At 27.4% G+C, this 16,206-nt stretch overlaps 1 protein-coding gene across 1 annotated transcript in view; it reads left to right on the top strand.

Annotated features, from left to right (window-relative positions):
• Positions 1 to 3,307: 3,307 nt before the first annotated feature.
• LOC107447255 (protein lin-28 homolog) overlaps positions 3,308 to 16,206 on the top strand; it is a 75,647-nt gene continuing 62,748 nt past the window's right edge. The window contains exon 1 of the mRNA XM_016062129.4: positions 3,308 to 3,721. Coding sequence (XP_015917615.1) covers positions 3,640 to 3,721 — 82 coding nt within the window. The 5' untranslated portion in view covers positions 3,308 to 3,639. The remainder of the gene's footprint in view (positions 3,722 to 16,206) is intronic.

Raw genomic sequence — 16,206 nt, 5'->3', positions numbered from 1 at the left:
TGCTAAGACGTGTGTGTACGCTTCATACCGTTGATTTTAGACGTAGTTATTAGTATGAGTAGTAATAAATTGTATCATCTTCTTATTTTATAATTATCTATCATTTAATCATCCACAATTGGGATAAAATGTATTTCTCGAGAAATTTTAGCTGTCAATTAATTTATACAATAATTTTGAAATTGTTTATTTTCCACTTTAAGGGTCTATCATTAGAATAATTAGGTGAAGTATGAAATTTTTCATCTATTATAAACTTTAACTGACTGGTCTAGTTATTTTTATGAAATACCTAGCTATTGTTATTAAATAACTGAATTATACACTTTTACGGCAACATATACATATTTTGGCAATATATATTTAAAAGACTATAGACGATTAAAAACATTTTTATAAAATCAAATACAAAAATGCGTTATTTAGAAATCTTACTAGTAGTGAGCAATATTAATTGCTTAATTGTAAAGAGAAGTCATTCTTTATACTGTGCAAAGCAGAGAAAAAGAAAAACAATTCTGTTAAAATTATTGTACTGCATAGTAGAGACAATTCTGATTTAAAAAAAACAACATCATAATTTTGGTAAATAAACCCAAAATATATAGCGTTTAAACCATTAATTTGGCAATTTTTCAGTTCCTTCGGTAACGGTTCTTTGTAAATTCTGGTTCTTAAAGCTATAATACTTATTGCTACACACTTCGTAAAAAATTCGAACGTAAAAATTAAATTTAGCTGAATAAATAGTTTTTATGCCATGCTCTAAGGTTTCATGAAAAAATTGCCAAATTTTGTCTTATGTGCCAAAAGAAAATTTTATTGTTAATTTTACCAAAATCATTACCAAAGCGCTTTAATAACAATGAGCCCATAGAGACAGAAACATGGTAAATGTTACCATATTCTGGTACTTTTGACCATATATTTTTTTCTCAATGTATGAAAATTAAAAATTTGTGTACATTATAATTTTATAATTGCACTTATATTACTAATTTTTCTAAAAAACCCAGTTTATGGTTTAATTTAATTACAATTTAAACTAATTTAGTTACAATTTAAATTCATTTAGTTACAATTTAAAATACAGTAAATATAATTTTACATTGTATTTAATTAATATAAATTTATAAATAATAACGTAATGTTTTGAAATGATAACAGTAAACTAATTTGCTTTCGAAATTTTTTTTCAATATTTACAATAACAGATTTTATACACATTACTTAAAAAAATCTTAGAAATTATTGAAAATGCTCCACAATTTCGTAATCAACGGCATGATTGTGACAAAGTGGCCGCATTTTACTTCCAAGACAAGCTGGTACCCATCAATCTGAAACTGGGTGGGCTCCAAACCGCCATTGAGGATCGAACCCCAGTTCTTCACATTGACAGTTCAGTGTCTTAACCAGTGAGCTAACGCGGCTCATAATAACATTTTAGTTGGCAAAATAACATTATTTGCTTCGGTGTGATTTCATAAGAAATATTATTTCAAAAATTGCTATGCTAAGTTTATGGAATGGAAATACAACTTATATAGTTTAAATTAATTTTACCCATTGAATTTATCTGATGAAAGACAACAATACTCTTAAACATTTATAAACAATACTTTACAACAATACTTTTACAAACATAAAAAAAAAAACTATTGAATTATTAATAGAACTAATACAGAATATAAAGTAATGTTAAATTTAAGATTTTAATAAAATGTATCGTTAAAAATTTTCATATTATATCGAAAAAATTTTACCCTTTAAACATGAAACTCTTCATTTGATAAGTAGGAGGAACAGTATTTTACACATTTTACGTCTGAATTGATTATGTTTAATTTTGTCTGAAATAATGGAGGTATAATTTTTTTTACGAAGATCCACTTTCTTTCCTACTTTAGAATAATTAAAAACCGTTATGAACATTGTCATTATCATGACCAACAATGGTCAGGTACATTCTCAAAATCATAATCAACAATTGTCATGAACGTTCTCATAATCATAATCAACAATAGTTTATGACCATTGTAGATTATTATGAGATCATGAGAATGATTTAATAATCAAATCGGATTTTAATCAGAATACCAACTTAAAATAGTATATAGAGAAAAACTCTCGTAGTAAATAGTTAGCCAAAATATAGTATCATATCATAAAAGTTTCAATTTCACGTCTATATTGATTACGTTTAATTTTATCCGAAATAATCGAGATTTACTCACTTTAAATTGCTATATTCACAAACTCATTATTTACGAAGATCCAATTTCTTGCCAATTACTAAATAATTAGCTGTAGTATCATATCATAAAAGTTTTAAATTTCATGTCTAAATTTATTGCGTTTAATTTTATCCGAAATAATTGAGGTATACTTACTTTAAATTGCGCCATCTATGATCTCATTATTTACGATGATCCAATTTCTTTCCAATTACTAAATAATTAGTTAAAATATAATATCATATCATGAAAGTTTTTCCATTTTACGACTAAATTGATTACGCGTAATTGTATCCGTAATAATCGAGGTATATTTATTTTAAATTGCAAAATCTATGAACTCATTATTCAAGAAAATCCAATTTCCTTCCAATCACTAAATAATTAGTTAAAACATATCATAAAAGCTTTCCATTTTACGACTAAATTGATTACGTTTAATTCAATCCGTAATAATCGAGGTATATTTACCTTAAATTGCACCATCTATGAACTCATTATTCAAGAAAATCCAATTTCTCTCCAATTACTAAATAATTAGCTCAAATATAATATCATATCATAAAAGTTTTTCATTCTACGACTAAATTGATAATCCGTAATAATCGAGGTATATTTACTTTAAATTGCACCATCCACGAACTCATTATTTACGAAGATCCAATTTCTTTCCAAGTTCGGAAAAAAAAGAAAAGAAAGAGAAGAAAACAGAGCTGACAGAAATGTTAAGAAACAGTAGTAACATTTCTCATTTCTTCTTGCTCAACCTGTTACCGAAAATTCGACGAAGGAGAAAAAAAGAAAGAAAGAGAGAATAAAAGCGGGACCGATGAAAAAAGCAGAAAAAAAAAAAGACTTTCCCTGAAATAAAATAAATAAATAACTAAACGAAAGAGGGAAAAATAACGGGTCTTAAAGAAAAGAAAAATACCCTAGCAAGTGGAATTTTCCACTTTCCCTATTTCAACCCGCCCGGATACTACAACCAATCACAAGCGAGCGGCACATCAACCAGTCACAAGACCTTCGCCCAATGACCTATAGGAAAATATCATCACCATCTCTCGTCCAATGAGATGACGGTAAATATCCCCCCTACCCGTATGTTCCTATCTGTTAGTTGACGAAGATATTTCAGTACGGGGGACACATCACTTCAAAAAATTTCAGCTCATTTTAGCCACGATTTATTTGTAATGACTCACCAGGTGTATTTTTTTTAAAAAAAAAATTAATAATTAATTTTTGAATTTTAAAAATGCTTTGAAACGGACATAATAAATTGTCATAATATGAAATGTTGATACTGAACTGGTATTGATTGTTGTGATAAGTGACTTCATATTGCGGGGGAGGAATCATTGTTTTCAATTTTGGATTATATCACTAATTTTGAACACTAATGACTCGCATTAGCTCAGCGAGTCCTACGCAGATGAATGGCAGTGATGCCGTGCATGAAGCTGTATTACCCACCACAAATGGTAAGTTACAGTTACGAATTTTAAATCGAATTTTATTTTTGTTCCTTTTCCGAAAAACGATATCATGCTTTCAAGTACATTATTACTTTAATATTTTTGTTAATATGACAATAGAAGAACTTGGTGAACAAATGCAATTTTGAAAGTACTCAACTTTTGTTTTTGAAAACATGTTTTTATTGGCGTTTAGCATAAAGAATTATTTTATTTCGTTAGTCTTTTAGTTAGAAGACTCTTTAATGAGAAGACTCTTTAATGAGAAACTTGTATTGTCAATATTTTGCTGGTATTTATATACAATTAAAAGGTTTTTTTTTCCATTAAAATGTCACTTAATCCATCATAATAAGCTGATACATTTAAAAAAAAGAAGCTGTCTTAAGAATCTCTGTGGTCATATCAATATTGTTTATCCAACAATGGTCCGTGATCATTATCATAACATAAATAAATATGTTTATATTTAATAATAATAATAATAATAGTAATGAACATTCACATAATCATATCAAAAAATAATTGGGAATATTCTCATGATTATGTAATTAATAACAGTCATGAACATTCTCAGAACGATAAACAACAATGGTCATGAACATTCTTATAATCATAAATATAAATGGTCATGAACATTCTCTTAATCATAACCAATAATAGGTTATGAAAATCGTAGATTATTATGAGATTACGAGAATGTTCTTATAATCAAGATTGGAACTTATAATAGTATACGAAGAATGAAATAATAAAATCAAAAACACTACTGGAATAAAAAATTAATTCATACTAAATAGTTAGCCAAAATCACACCAAAAAAGTTTCAATTTTAAAAACTATTTTAAAAGACTGCCCGTCCATGAGACACCAACCACAACCATGATTGTGTAACGAGGAGGGAGAGTATTAAAAATATGTTATTTTTATCTTTGATATCATTAAATTTAAAAGACTTTAATATAAAGAACATATTATCAGAAAAAATTTTTCTGTTGCAAAATTATTTTCATAAAGCAATTTTCTGCTGCAATATTTTTTCACTCCGACAATCAGAACTGCAATAAATTAGAGAAATTTTCAATGTAAAATATATCTTGCTAGCGAACTTTAATCAGTAGTTAATTTAGTTCATGAGTATCAAATTTTTCATTTTTTAGTTACTTTATTTCAATATCTGAAAAACTTTATGATTTACGACAGATTTACTACTTTTCTCTAAACTTAACATTCTAAATACCATCGGAAGTGAAACAGAACTTGCCATCTTGCCACGGTTCCTCTTTACCGAGTAAAAATTCTGGTAAAATAACCGTATTTTACGGTAATGACACTTCTGGTGAAAGAAACTATTCTTCTGGTTATAAAAGCCACAATATATATAAAATAAACCATTCATTTGGTAATTTTTTTCCTCCATATGGTAACAAGTTACCGGAAATTCTGGTTTTCAAAATTATAGTTCTTATCACCACGCATTTAGTAAAAAATACAAAACTGAAAAGTGAATTTAACCGAATAAATGGTTTTTATGCCATGCTCTAGGCCCTAGAGTCTAGGGTATAGTGAGTTCAGTTCGGTAAATAATAAAAAAATTTAATAACTCGTTCGTTAAAATTACTGTAAATGTTGTTTTTCCTTTGATACACTCAATCCGCAGAGAAAGTTTTTTAGGGTTTGCAAAAATAGAAGAAACCTTTGGGTGAAAAGGTTTCCTTACGATAATCTCGATGTTCAAGGAAACTGGTAAAATTAATTTGCATGCCAAAAACGTAATTCCGAAAGTGTGTGTCTCGTAGTTTTGTAGTTTTCGCCTTGAATAGTTCAATGTACTAAAAATTAACAAAATTAAAAAAAAAAAAATGCTTTTTTTTCTCTTTCCCTTTCTTTTTTCTTTTTCTCCTCGTATCGTTGCTTTTTTCTTCCTCTAATGTGATCCATATCTTTAAACCTTGCATTTAATTTGCAGTTGCAAAGACTATTACTTTCAGAAAAATTATAACGCATAGGTGCTTTTGCAATTTTTTTTTCTTTTCTTTTCTTCTTCTCCTTTCTTTTTTGCAGAAATGCATTCGTAGGGAAATTTTTGGAATTTACTAATGCAATTTCAGTATAAAAATGTGGTTTATAAAAAAGTGGGTATAAAACTGGTTTCTTTTCTTATTGATTTCTTTTTTATTTTAATAATTCATTGGTTAAATGCTCAGGGAAGTTGTCGGAATAAATTTTTCAAAATAAGCGTTTTATAAATGTACACTTTTCTTTTATGAAAGACCGTCGCCAATAGCCCATTATGCAGCTCTAGTGCGACGTAAATGAACTAGAACTTCTATAAAAGTAATTTTATAAAAATTAATACAGAATTTTAAGTATAATTGAATTATTAATTAAGATTTTTTTCATAAAAGTGATTTGTAAATATGTTTTTTCATTAGTTATAGGAACAGAGAAATTTTTTGAGTAACATTACTTAAATTAGTTTCTAAGAAGTTAAGGGCAATTTTTTTTCCTCAAAGAGTTCGCATGTGAAGTGTAACATTTGAAGCAGTTTTTCTCAGAGTAATTACTTTGCCTATTCTAAATTCATGCGTATAATATTTTTTCATCCTATTGTTTCTCAAATTAAATGTTTATAAAAGAGAATAGTAAATGCGTTTTTCCTTGAAAAGTACTGATGTAGAGAAATTTTCTGAATCACGTTCTTATAACACTTGTTAAATGAATTTAATTATAAATATGGTTTTCCTTTGACGACTTCGATCCTTAATCTTTCGATCCTTCTTTCCTTTGATCGGAAAAATTACTAAATGAATGGTTCAAATAATGCATATTTTGGTTTTTAAAACCGGAATTAATATTTTTTTTTACCTGAAGTGTCATTACCGAACAGTACTGTAATTTTGCCAGAATTTTTTTCCATGCGGTGCGCTGGAAAACTTTTGGAATAACATTTCTTCAATTTCAGAAAAAAATTATATTGTTGTGAAGAGGACAAACGAGATCGACTGACGTAGTTTTTCTACGTAACTTATGAAACTTATGAATAGTTATTCAATTTCTTTATTCAATTATATCAATAGTTATTCAATTTCTCAATATTTTTTTATTCAATATTTTATAATTTACTCGGTTGCAATTAATGTGCAATTAATGTGTTAAAATGCAATTTAATGTTTTACCCACTAAAAATGATAAATCCAGTTTTATTAAATGCGCTATAAAATACCTACACTGCTTAATATTTTTGATTGATAAAAACCTATTAATTTAATTGAGTTTAATCAACTTACAAAAACTTAATTTTTAACAAGTAAAGATTAGTAATTAAAGAGATGAAATTTATTTAAACTAAAAGAACCAAAAATTCGCTTCTACACAATGTCTAATAGAACAAAGTTATAACTTAACAGTTATAAATAGAAATAAAAATACAAAGTTTATTATTTTGAATATTTCAACTAAAGCTGTGAGCAATGTTTAGTGTTTATTTGTATATAAATTCAAGCCCTTTTGGTGCTAAGCATGGTGTTGATTTTGGAGCTGAAAAAATACAAAGGAAAATTATTAATATGGAATCGTTATTCTAATATTGTTTAATAAAACCATTTGTGATACTAAATGTCACATTTTTATTCATAATTATGCAATATATTATTACAGAATAAGAAAACTGTCATTTGTTTCAAAAGTATGTTCTGATTGTTAAATAAGAATAACAGGGAACGTATTCATAGAGTAATGCCACAGTTAGAGATGCATTTGTTTTTTTAAGGAAGTACATCGTACTAGAAATTTTAAATAAAAATCTAAGAACATTTATTGTTGATAATCATTGTTATTACAGATTTGAAAATAACGAATTAATGCTTTAAAAATCAACCAGGTAGTTTAAAATATATTTGCAATTACTATGAGTAATCCATCGTTAAAAAGATCTGGTTGTATAGAATATGTTTCTGGGACATTTCATTGAAACAAATTAACAGTCATAGGCGAAAAATGGCATTATTTTTTAGATAAAAAAGTAAAAAATACATCATAACACTAATTTAAACATGTCTATATTTAGTTTATGACTTTAGAAACCTCACAAATTAATTTATAATTGCTATTATTCTCAATCTTCACAATCGTTGCTCTCCAATTTTTCACAGCAAGTGGAAATGTATTCTACCTTAATTCGCTTCTTTCGGCCACTGCGGTTTTTCTAGTTTGATTTTTTCCCTCCAATTTCTCTCCATTATTTTTTTCGTTGGCAGCTTTACTATTTCAATGCCGAATCTCGTTAATTTTCCTCATTCGCATCTAGCAAGTCTTGAACATAGGTGTCTATTTTGGAGCGTTCAAAACATATCGAATTTAAAATTTTTGACAATTTTTTGAAACGAATAAATTTTTTATGTTATCAATTTTAAATATAAATGAAAGGGAATGTTGGAGTGAATCCTATTGCAGCTGGAATTGCACTAGTTATGCTATTAATTGTTATATTACATCAAACAATAAATTATAAAAAAAACATAATATTATTAAAAGACATCATAGCTATGAATTAAACAATAAAAAATAACAACAAAAAAGAAACACGCAACAAAACAGACAATTCAAAATAAAGGTACCATTACTTTGAATTATGTCAGTAGGTACAGGATAATTACAGATATTAGGTACTTTTGTTGCAGATGGTAATTTCTCCTCATTTCACCGTGACGAAATAATAACCTCTTACTCTTTCAATACCAACTATCAGTTCATTTTGAGGTGAGTTAGGTAATTTGCTTCTTTATACTCATCAAATTATAGAAATATTCTTTTATGAATTTCCGTTTTTAAAAGACAATGCTGAACAAATATCTTTCGCCAACGAAAATATAGTTATTCAGAATAATTAAACTAAGGTATGTTTTTTAAAAAACGAAGTACGTTTCTATAATATCGTGAACTAAAATGTTTGATAAATATCAGCATAATTTAAATTTTTTAAAGCAAAAAAAAAAAAAAAAATAACGATTATAAACTTATTGATTGCTTGCAGGATATTTATAAATATCAAAACAAACTAAATACAGATTGCTTTGATTGTAGAAAAAAGTGCTTTTTATAGAATATGAAAGAATATTTATAGAATCAGTTTTATTCAGATTTTTTGCATATTTGTAAATGAAAAAAAAATTATTTGTCCCATCTTTTTTTTAAAAAATTCAAAGCAGATTGAACCCAGATTTTGGAGGAAAAAAATTATTATATATTGTAAAGTGCTTTAATTCTCATTGAATTATTATAAATTTTTAGGAATTTTCCTCTGCAGATATTTTGCATTTTAGGTTAAAATTTTGATTTTGATTTTCTTGCCGATTTTTGACCTTAAAAAAAACTTTTGATTACTTATGTTTGTCATCATGATACCTTTCAAATAAAGTGGGAAATAAAAGCTTCATTTTCTTAGATTAATAGAAATGAAATTTGTTAGAAATTCTGCGAAATTTTCCTCAAAAATGTTAGCTAGTAAAATTATTTAGGCTTAATAATTTTATGTAAGTCTTTTAATTCTGCGCAATTTTCTGTTTCTGTATCTTTTATAATTTACTTTTATTATTTTTTAAGTTGATGAAACCAAATTGGATGAACAGAAAACTTGCCTGAACGTAAGTTACTCAAAAACAAAATGTAAAATCCGTTCAGTGTTTAATACTAAACTACTTTACAGAAGTTTATGATTGTAGAATGCATAATTTATAACAGGTATACTTTTTCGTACAGGTATAATGTATAACAAGTATAATTTTTTCAATAAATAAATAAATAAATACCACACGCAATATTTCTTAAATTTGGATTCCGCTGACATTTGTATTTTATTTACTGAAAAAAAAAGTATGGTAAAAATTGCCAGAATATGTTTAAATTTGAACTGTTGGATATGATTGGGATTGCCGTACTATATGGTGAAGACATTTTTGGTAAAAAATACTAATAATTCTGGCAATGTGACCAAAATTTACGGTATTTAAACCATTCATTGTGTCCTTTTTCCATCCATATGGTAACGGTTTATCAAAAATCCTGTTTTTCAAAATTATTGCTCTTATTACCACACAGTTAGTGAAAATACAAAACTGAAAAGTAAATATAATCGAAAAAAAGGTTTTTAAGCATGCTCTAAGGTATCCCGATAAATATATTTACATAGAATTGATTTTATTGAAATCTCAATTATTTAAAGAAAATATTTCAATATTTTATTCGTTGTACTTTGGCTGTTTAGAATAATTTTAATTTATTATTTTGTACTAATACATTAGTGAGTCAATGAAGTTAATTTTTATTTTTTAGTAAATTCAATGAAGTTGACACTTAAAATGGTATAAATTTCAAATAGTATAAATTAGGGCTCTGGATATAGATTTTATTTTCATCAGCCAATAATTTCAATGAAATATGCCAAAAAATTTAATGTGACATTTATATTATATTACTGATCAGATGATTTGTTAATTTTGTGCTTTAAAGAAATTTTTGATGTGGGTGTATGTTATTTTTCAATAATTTATTAGTTATATACAAGTATATTTCCTTATAGTATGAAATATAATTTATAGTACAAGTTCATAGTATGAAATATGTCATCAATGTAATCATTATGAAATATTATGAATTATATCATAAAATGAAATATATATATTGTTACATTCATTATGATATTTATATTATAATATTGTTCAAAATATTATATAATCTGTTAATTTTCTGTTTTAAAAAAATTTTTGATTTAAAGGTTTTTTTAAAAAAATGCTTTTAATAATGTTTTGAATCAACTTCATGACTTCCACTAAAAATCTTCAGTTAGAAACTATTTAAATATTGTAAGTGTAAAACCGTGTTAATTGCGCTTGCACGCCTTATTGCTTTCCTTTTAAGATATTTTTGTTATATTAGTTTCCTTACTGACCAATTTTTAATTTCGTTGTGAAATCGCTTGATGAAAAAGATTTTCAACGCTTTTTTTTATATCTTATATCCATCGTTGAACAGCCGATCCGATTTTTTGGGTTTACAACTACAAATGTTCAACTTCATAGCCTTGTAATTTTGAACCCAATCCAGAAGACAAGGTAACGCCTGGATCAAATATTGGGAGAAATTTGCCTTCGATGACTCTTTGATGGAACTACCCCCCCCCCTTTGCGTTATATGGAAAGAAAAACCACGAAAACCTCCTACGGTTAGCTAAGGGTACTCTAACCCACGATCAGTCTATCACTTAGGATATTTTACATCAGCACTGTGGTCAGTGCAAGTCGGGTGCGGAATTCGCTTCGACCAGCCATCTCTGGGATTCAAACCCGGCTCACCTCATTGGAAGGCGAACGCTCTATCTCCTGAGCCATCAAGGCTTCAGTAAAATGTTTATGAAAACACAGTAGATCTGTATTAATTGCATTAATGCGTAAATAAATAAAACATGAATCACTATTATTACATTCATGCTGTAATTTTGAATTGATTTTTCTTACTAAGTTCATTCGGGAATGCACTGTGAACTTCATTTTCTTTCTTTAATGTGAGAACGCAAAGAAATGATTTTAAGACTTAACTCGAAGGCGTGTACTGCATATATTCCTTAAGTTCCTGTAAAAAGTAAACCTAAGGAATTGTGCTTATGAATAGCCCTAAATAAATGGTTCAGTGAAAAAAAAAAACATATTGAAGCTCTCGTAATTAATAACCGTAATTTTGATTAATAAAATCGATATATATGGAATTTAAACCATTTTCCCTTCAGAAGATAACCTTTTACCGGAAATTCCGGATAACTGAAAAGTAAATTCAATAGAATGAATGGTTTTTATGCCATGCTCTAAGATAAATATGATAAAATGACTAAATTTTGTCTCATTTACCAAATTTTATTACATTCTATAAAATCTTATTTTATTGTTAATTTTAACAAAATCAGCTACCAAAGAGTTTCAATAAGAGCTACCGAGCTTTTTGGTGTTTTCATAAACCCAGAAACACGTTAAATTTCAACGTATTCTGGTACTTTTTTTCTCATTGCAGTTGCACTTGAAAAATAAATATATTTTTGATGCTTTTGATCGCTCCTTTGCTTTTCCCAATCTTAGAAATAGCGAATCGAAAGTTTAAAGCATAGATATCATATTTTTGACCCCCTCCCTTATAAATATAATTTTTTCGAGTTCATTTTTTGCAAACATTCTAAATATATTTATTAACTCCTTAAGGATCTCAGTAAATTTTATGAAATATTACGCTTACGACAGTCTTTCGTGGTCTGATTGAATTAACAATCTAGATTTAAAGATTATAATAATAAATTTTAGTTTTTAATAGATTAGCGATAGAATCAACCGGTCTTTAATTGTTAATTGAGCATTATGGAGCACGGTGATTATGACGTTATAATTTTTTTATTGTTTTCAAAAAACTATTTTTCGGTGAAAAAAAATGGTCGAATGGTCTGATTTGCATGTACTAAGATTATACTGGTAATAAAGGAGTTAAAATATGCAAATTAATTTGATCATACTGTACTTCAAATTACGGAAACAGACACGAAAACGTTCCACGAAATAAACATACCTTTTCTTCGTACTTTTGGATTTTTAACAATATTAAGATAGCCGAAATATGAAAAATATAGTTCCAATAAGAGAACGTTCAAAAGTTGGATTTCGTTATAAAATAATTTTACTTTTTGCGCATTCCGTCATATCTCTAAAACTGTCTAAGCAAATCAAGATTTTTTTTTAAATTTTAAATTAAAAATCTCTTATCCTAAGATCATTCCATGCAAAAACGCTTTTTTTAATAACATTTTTAATTTTGCTTAACAATGAATAAAATTTTTTTGAATTATAAAACATGCCAATTTTTGCATAATTTTAAACAATACACAGTGAATATTTCTTGAATAATAAAATTTGAAACTAATTGTATTTTTAAATTTAAACTTCTAGAAAACTACACGTATGTAGACTTGAACATGCATTTAGATGTGTGTCCTGAATTTTAAACTATTAATTTAGAATGTTATAAAATATATATATTCATTCGAAAAATGTATGGTCAAATGCTTCATAATAGGGTAAAATTTAACATGTCACTGGCTTTATAGGAATATAAAAAGTTCGGTAATTTTTACCGAAATGCTGTGGTAATGATCTTAGTAAAATTAACAAGAAAATAGGGTTTCATATGCTATTAAATTTGGTAAATGTTATAAAATGTGATAATTTTATCCTGGCATAAAAGCGTCTTATTCTTTTGAATTTACTTTTTAGTACTTGTAATTTTTACTTAGTGTTAAATAAATGTGTTAATGTGAGTTTTGTGTTTATGTGAAATAAGAAATATAAATTTCAAAACCAGAATTTTTGGTAAATCGTTATAATATGAAAAGAAAAATGCTTTAAATACCGTATATTTTCTTTTATTAACCAGGATTATGCTTTTTTTCTACCAGAAATGTCATTACTGTAGAATACGGTAATTTTGCAAGGGATTTTTTCTCCGTATGTCATTCAAATAAAAGAACTTCGCTAATAACACTTTTTTTTTCTTCCATAATATGGCTTACAATTATTTCATGTTAATACTTGATGGCTTTTTAAAATTCTCCAAATCTAAGTAATTTCTTTTTTATTTAATAAGATCAAAATATAAGGAAAAAATGAAGATTTTTGTTTCTTGTTGTCGATTGTATTCCAAGTTTCCTTAGAATTACCAAATGAATGGTTTTAAATACCGCACATTTAACCAGATCTATGTTTTTGCATTTATTGATACCGCATTTTTTTCTTCATATTATTAACCAGCATTATGTTTTTTATTTATTTTTTATTTTATTTTTTTCTATTTCCATGCATTAATTTTTTAAAAATCTTTTAACCGTATAGTTCGGTAATTTTATAAGGATATTTTTCTCCGTGAACTAAATATTTTAAGAAAAGTAGAAATGGTTTTGCTTTCTTCTTGGATAGAAAAATCATTTTTTTTTTTAAATCGAGAAACATTTATGAGTTACGAGTCGAAGAAAGTTACTAAATTTACGAGAAAGTTACTAAATTTGATAGAGACAGGCTGATAATAAAAAAGAAAAAATTCCGATGATTCTTCGAAAGTGAAGAAACCACTAAAGTTCTTTTTTCTCTTCTTTTTTTCTTCCGAGAATAGCAATTTAAAAGTTGCTAGAGCAGGCTATTAAACAGGTTTATATTAAAGAGGTGTGAGTTGTACTTTTACTCTGACGTACCCTGCGGAACTTGACTCAATAAATTACTTTTATTATTTATTTTTCTCGGAAAATGTCAAGCAAATACGTTTCTTAGTACTTCTAAAACACGTTCTATTTTCGTTAGAAATTATTTTAATTTATTGTCTTTCTTACAAAAGAATTACTCAAGCTAAAATTATTTATGTAATGTTACTTTTCTTACATAATCATATAGTTGTATTTCGCAAAATTTGTTTCGTAAGTTCTCTTTATAAAAACTGATTTCTTCGTTATGGTATTTGGATTTATTTTGTTGGAGATGGTATAAAAAAGAAAGGATCTCAAATTATCTCTCGCTAATCGGGTTAACTTTTCTTTCCCCTTCCATTCTTTAGGTTAGGAAATAATCAATAAAAGTTATTTTGTATAATTTGGAGTAATTTTTAACTTATAAATTATAGAAACTACATTGCGTCTTTATTTCTAACCCATTAGGAGTATTTTTTTTAAGTATTTTCTTTGAAATAAGTATTTTTTTATTTTTACGGATATAATAATCATTGCAGCATTCTGATTTTTCATCAAATTATAGCGTTAGAAACATCTACCAAAATGAATTTTTCTAATCTCCAAACATTTGCCAATAATTTAAGTTCCTTCAAACACTAACCCTTAAAAACTTCAAACTTATGCCACTTTCCAAATGGGCTTACTCCTCTATTATTAATTACGACACAATTAAAGATTCATTTTTGAAGCTCTAATTAAACTTTTGTTTTTTGAGTAATATAGTTCAATGGTTCTGCATAACTCTTCATTTTAAAGAATTTCCTTTTTAAAGATAACAATTAAGTTGTTGAAATAGAACTCTAACATGAAATCGAAATCGTTAGATAATATTGAGTAGCTAATGGCATACAGTTTATACAAAATGTGTTGTTTTAAGAAAATATTTTAAAAGAGCATTTTGTAATATTTTCTTTAGAGCGCATTTGTTAATCTTGTGTCATTCATTATGGGCAACGGAGTATCGTTAACACCACTATAAAAAAGTATTGTTTTACTAACTCTTACTAGTATAAAACTAGAACTAGAAACTTGGCTAATAGAAGTCTACAAATGTTATCACCAATGTGTCTAAAAATTGTAATTGGCGTCCAATATTTTAATATAATATAACATAAAAGCAAAAAGTTGTAACGTTTCTTTCCACCTCATAACATTCTGGTTCTTGAAAATTAGTCCTGGTCCCTAGAAATTTTGAATTTTCGTAGAATCTTGGTTACAAGAAAATGAAATTAGCTTTCTAATTTCTGTATCTAGTTAGTTATAGTTTTTTTTAAACATGATTAATAATTCTTGTTTATCTATATTTTTTACCATTTCAACTAAATTAAGACGCAGAAAAAATTATTTTTGTTACAGTTATCAGTTATAATTGCAATTTAGATGGTAAAATTTTTTTCAGGTCTCCAAAAGTTATTAAGTTTATTTCACACTTGAAAATCTCATGCTAAATAAACCTCTTGCTGAGCGTTCAATACGACTAAATTTTATAACAATGCGTTTTTGTTTGATTAATGTATGATTTAGAAGTAGTACAGTTTGGAAAGTTGGAACTTAATATACCGCCGATTTGGAGAATGCGTGACCTATCATCTAAATTCTGCAAGCTTCATCGATAATTCCTATTGCATTGAATAAATCAAAGTGCAAAGTTTTATATCCCCTCTTCGGGATGTTTTAGTTCTCTTGTGGGGTAATATTCACGGAGGATTATTGTTAGTGGTGTTTTATATATTCGTTAATTTATACTAAATTTAAATCAGTGATGTTAAATTAAGAAATTTAAACATCAACGACTGAGTTGTTCAGTTCACAATATCTTATGATGAGATACCAGAATTTGAAATTCTTGATCTCAGTGATCACTGATTTAAGCATACACTTTAAAATATTCTCAAGGGGACGGTGTTATCATGGAAAAATCACGAAATAATTAAGAGCATTCGCCTTCCAATGAGGCGAACCGGGTTCGAATCCCAATCGATTCGAATTCCGCATCCGGCTTGCACCGACCACAGTGCTAGCGTGAAATATCCTCAGTGGTAGACGGATTATGGGTTAGAGTCCCCTTGCCGTCAGGCTTACCGCGGGAGGTTCTCGTGGTATTCCTCTCCATGTAACGCCAATGCGGGTTAGCTCCATCAAAAAGTCCTCCACGAAGACAAATTTCTCCTAATGCTCGTTCTAG

Source organism: Parasteatoda tepidariorum, chromosome 1 (assembly GCF_982258835.1).
Source record: "Parasteatoda tepidariorum strain Cologne lab strain chromosome 1, Ptep-v5.0, whole genome shotgun sequence".
NCBI lineage: Eukaryota > Metazoa > Arthropoda > Arachnida > Araneae > Theridiidae > Parasteatoda > Parasteatoda tepidariorum.
The sequence above is the reverse complement of the archived record's forward strand: the minus strand, read 5'-3'. Positions and strand labels throughout refer to the sequence as shown.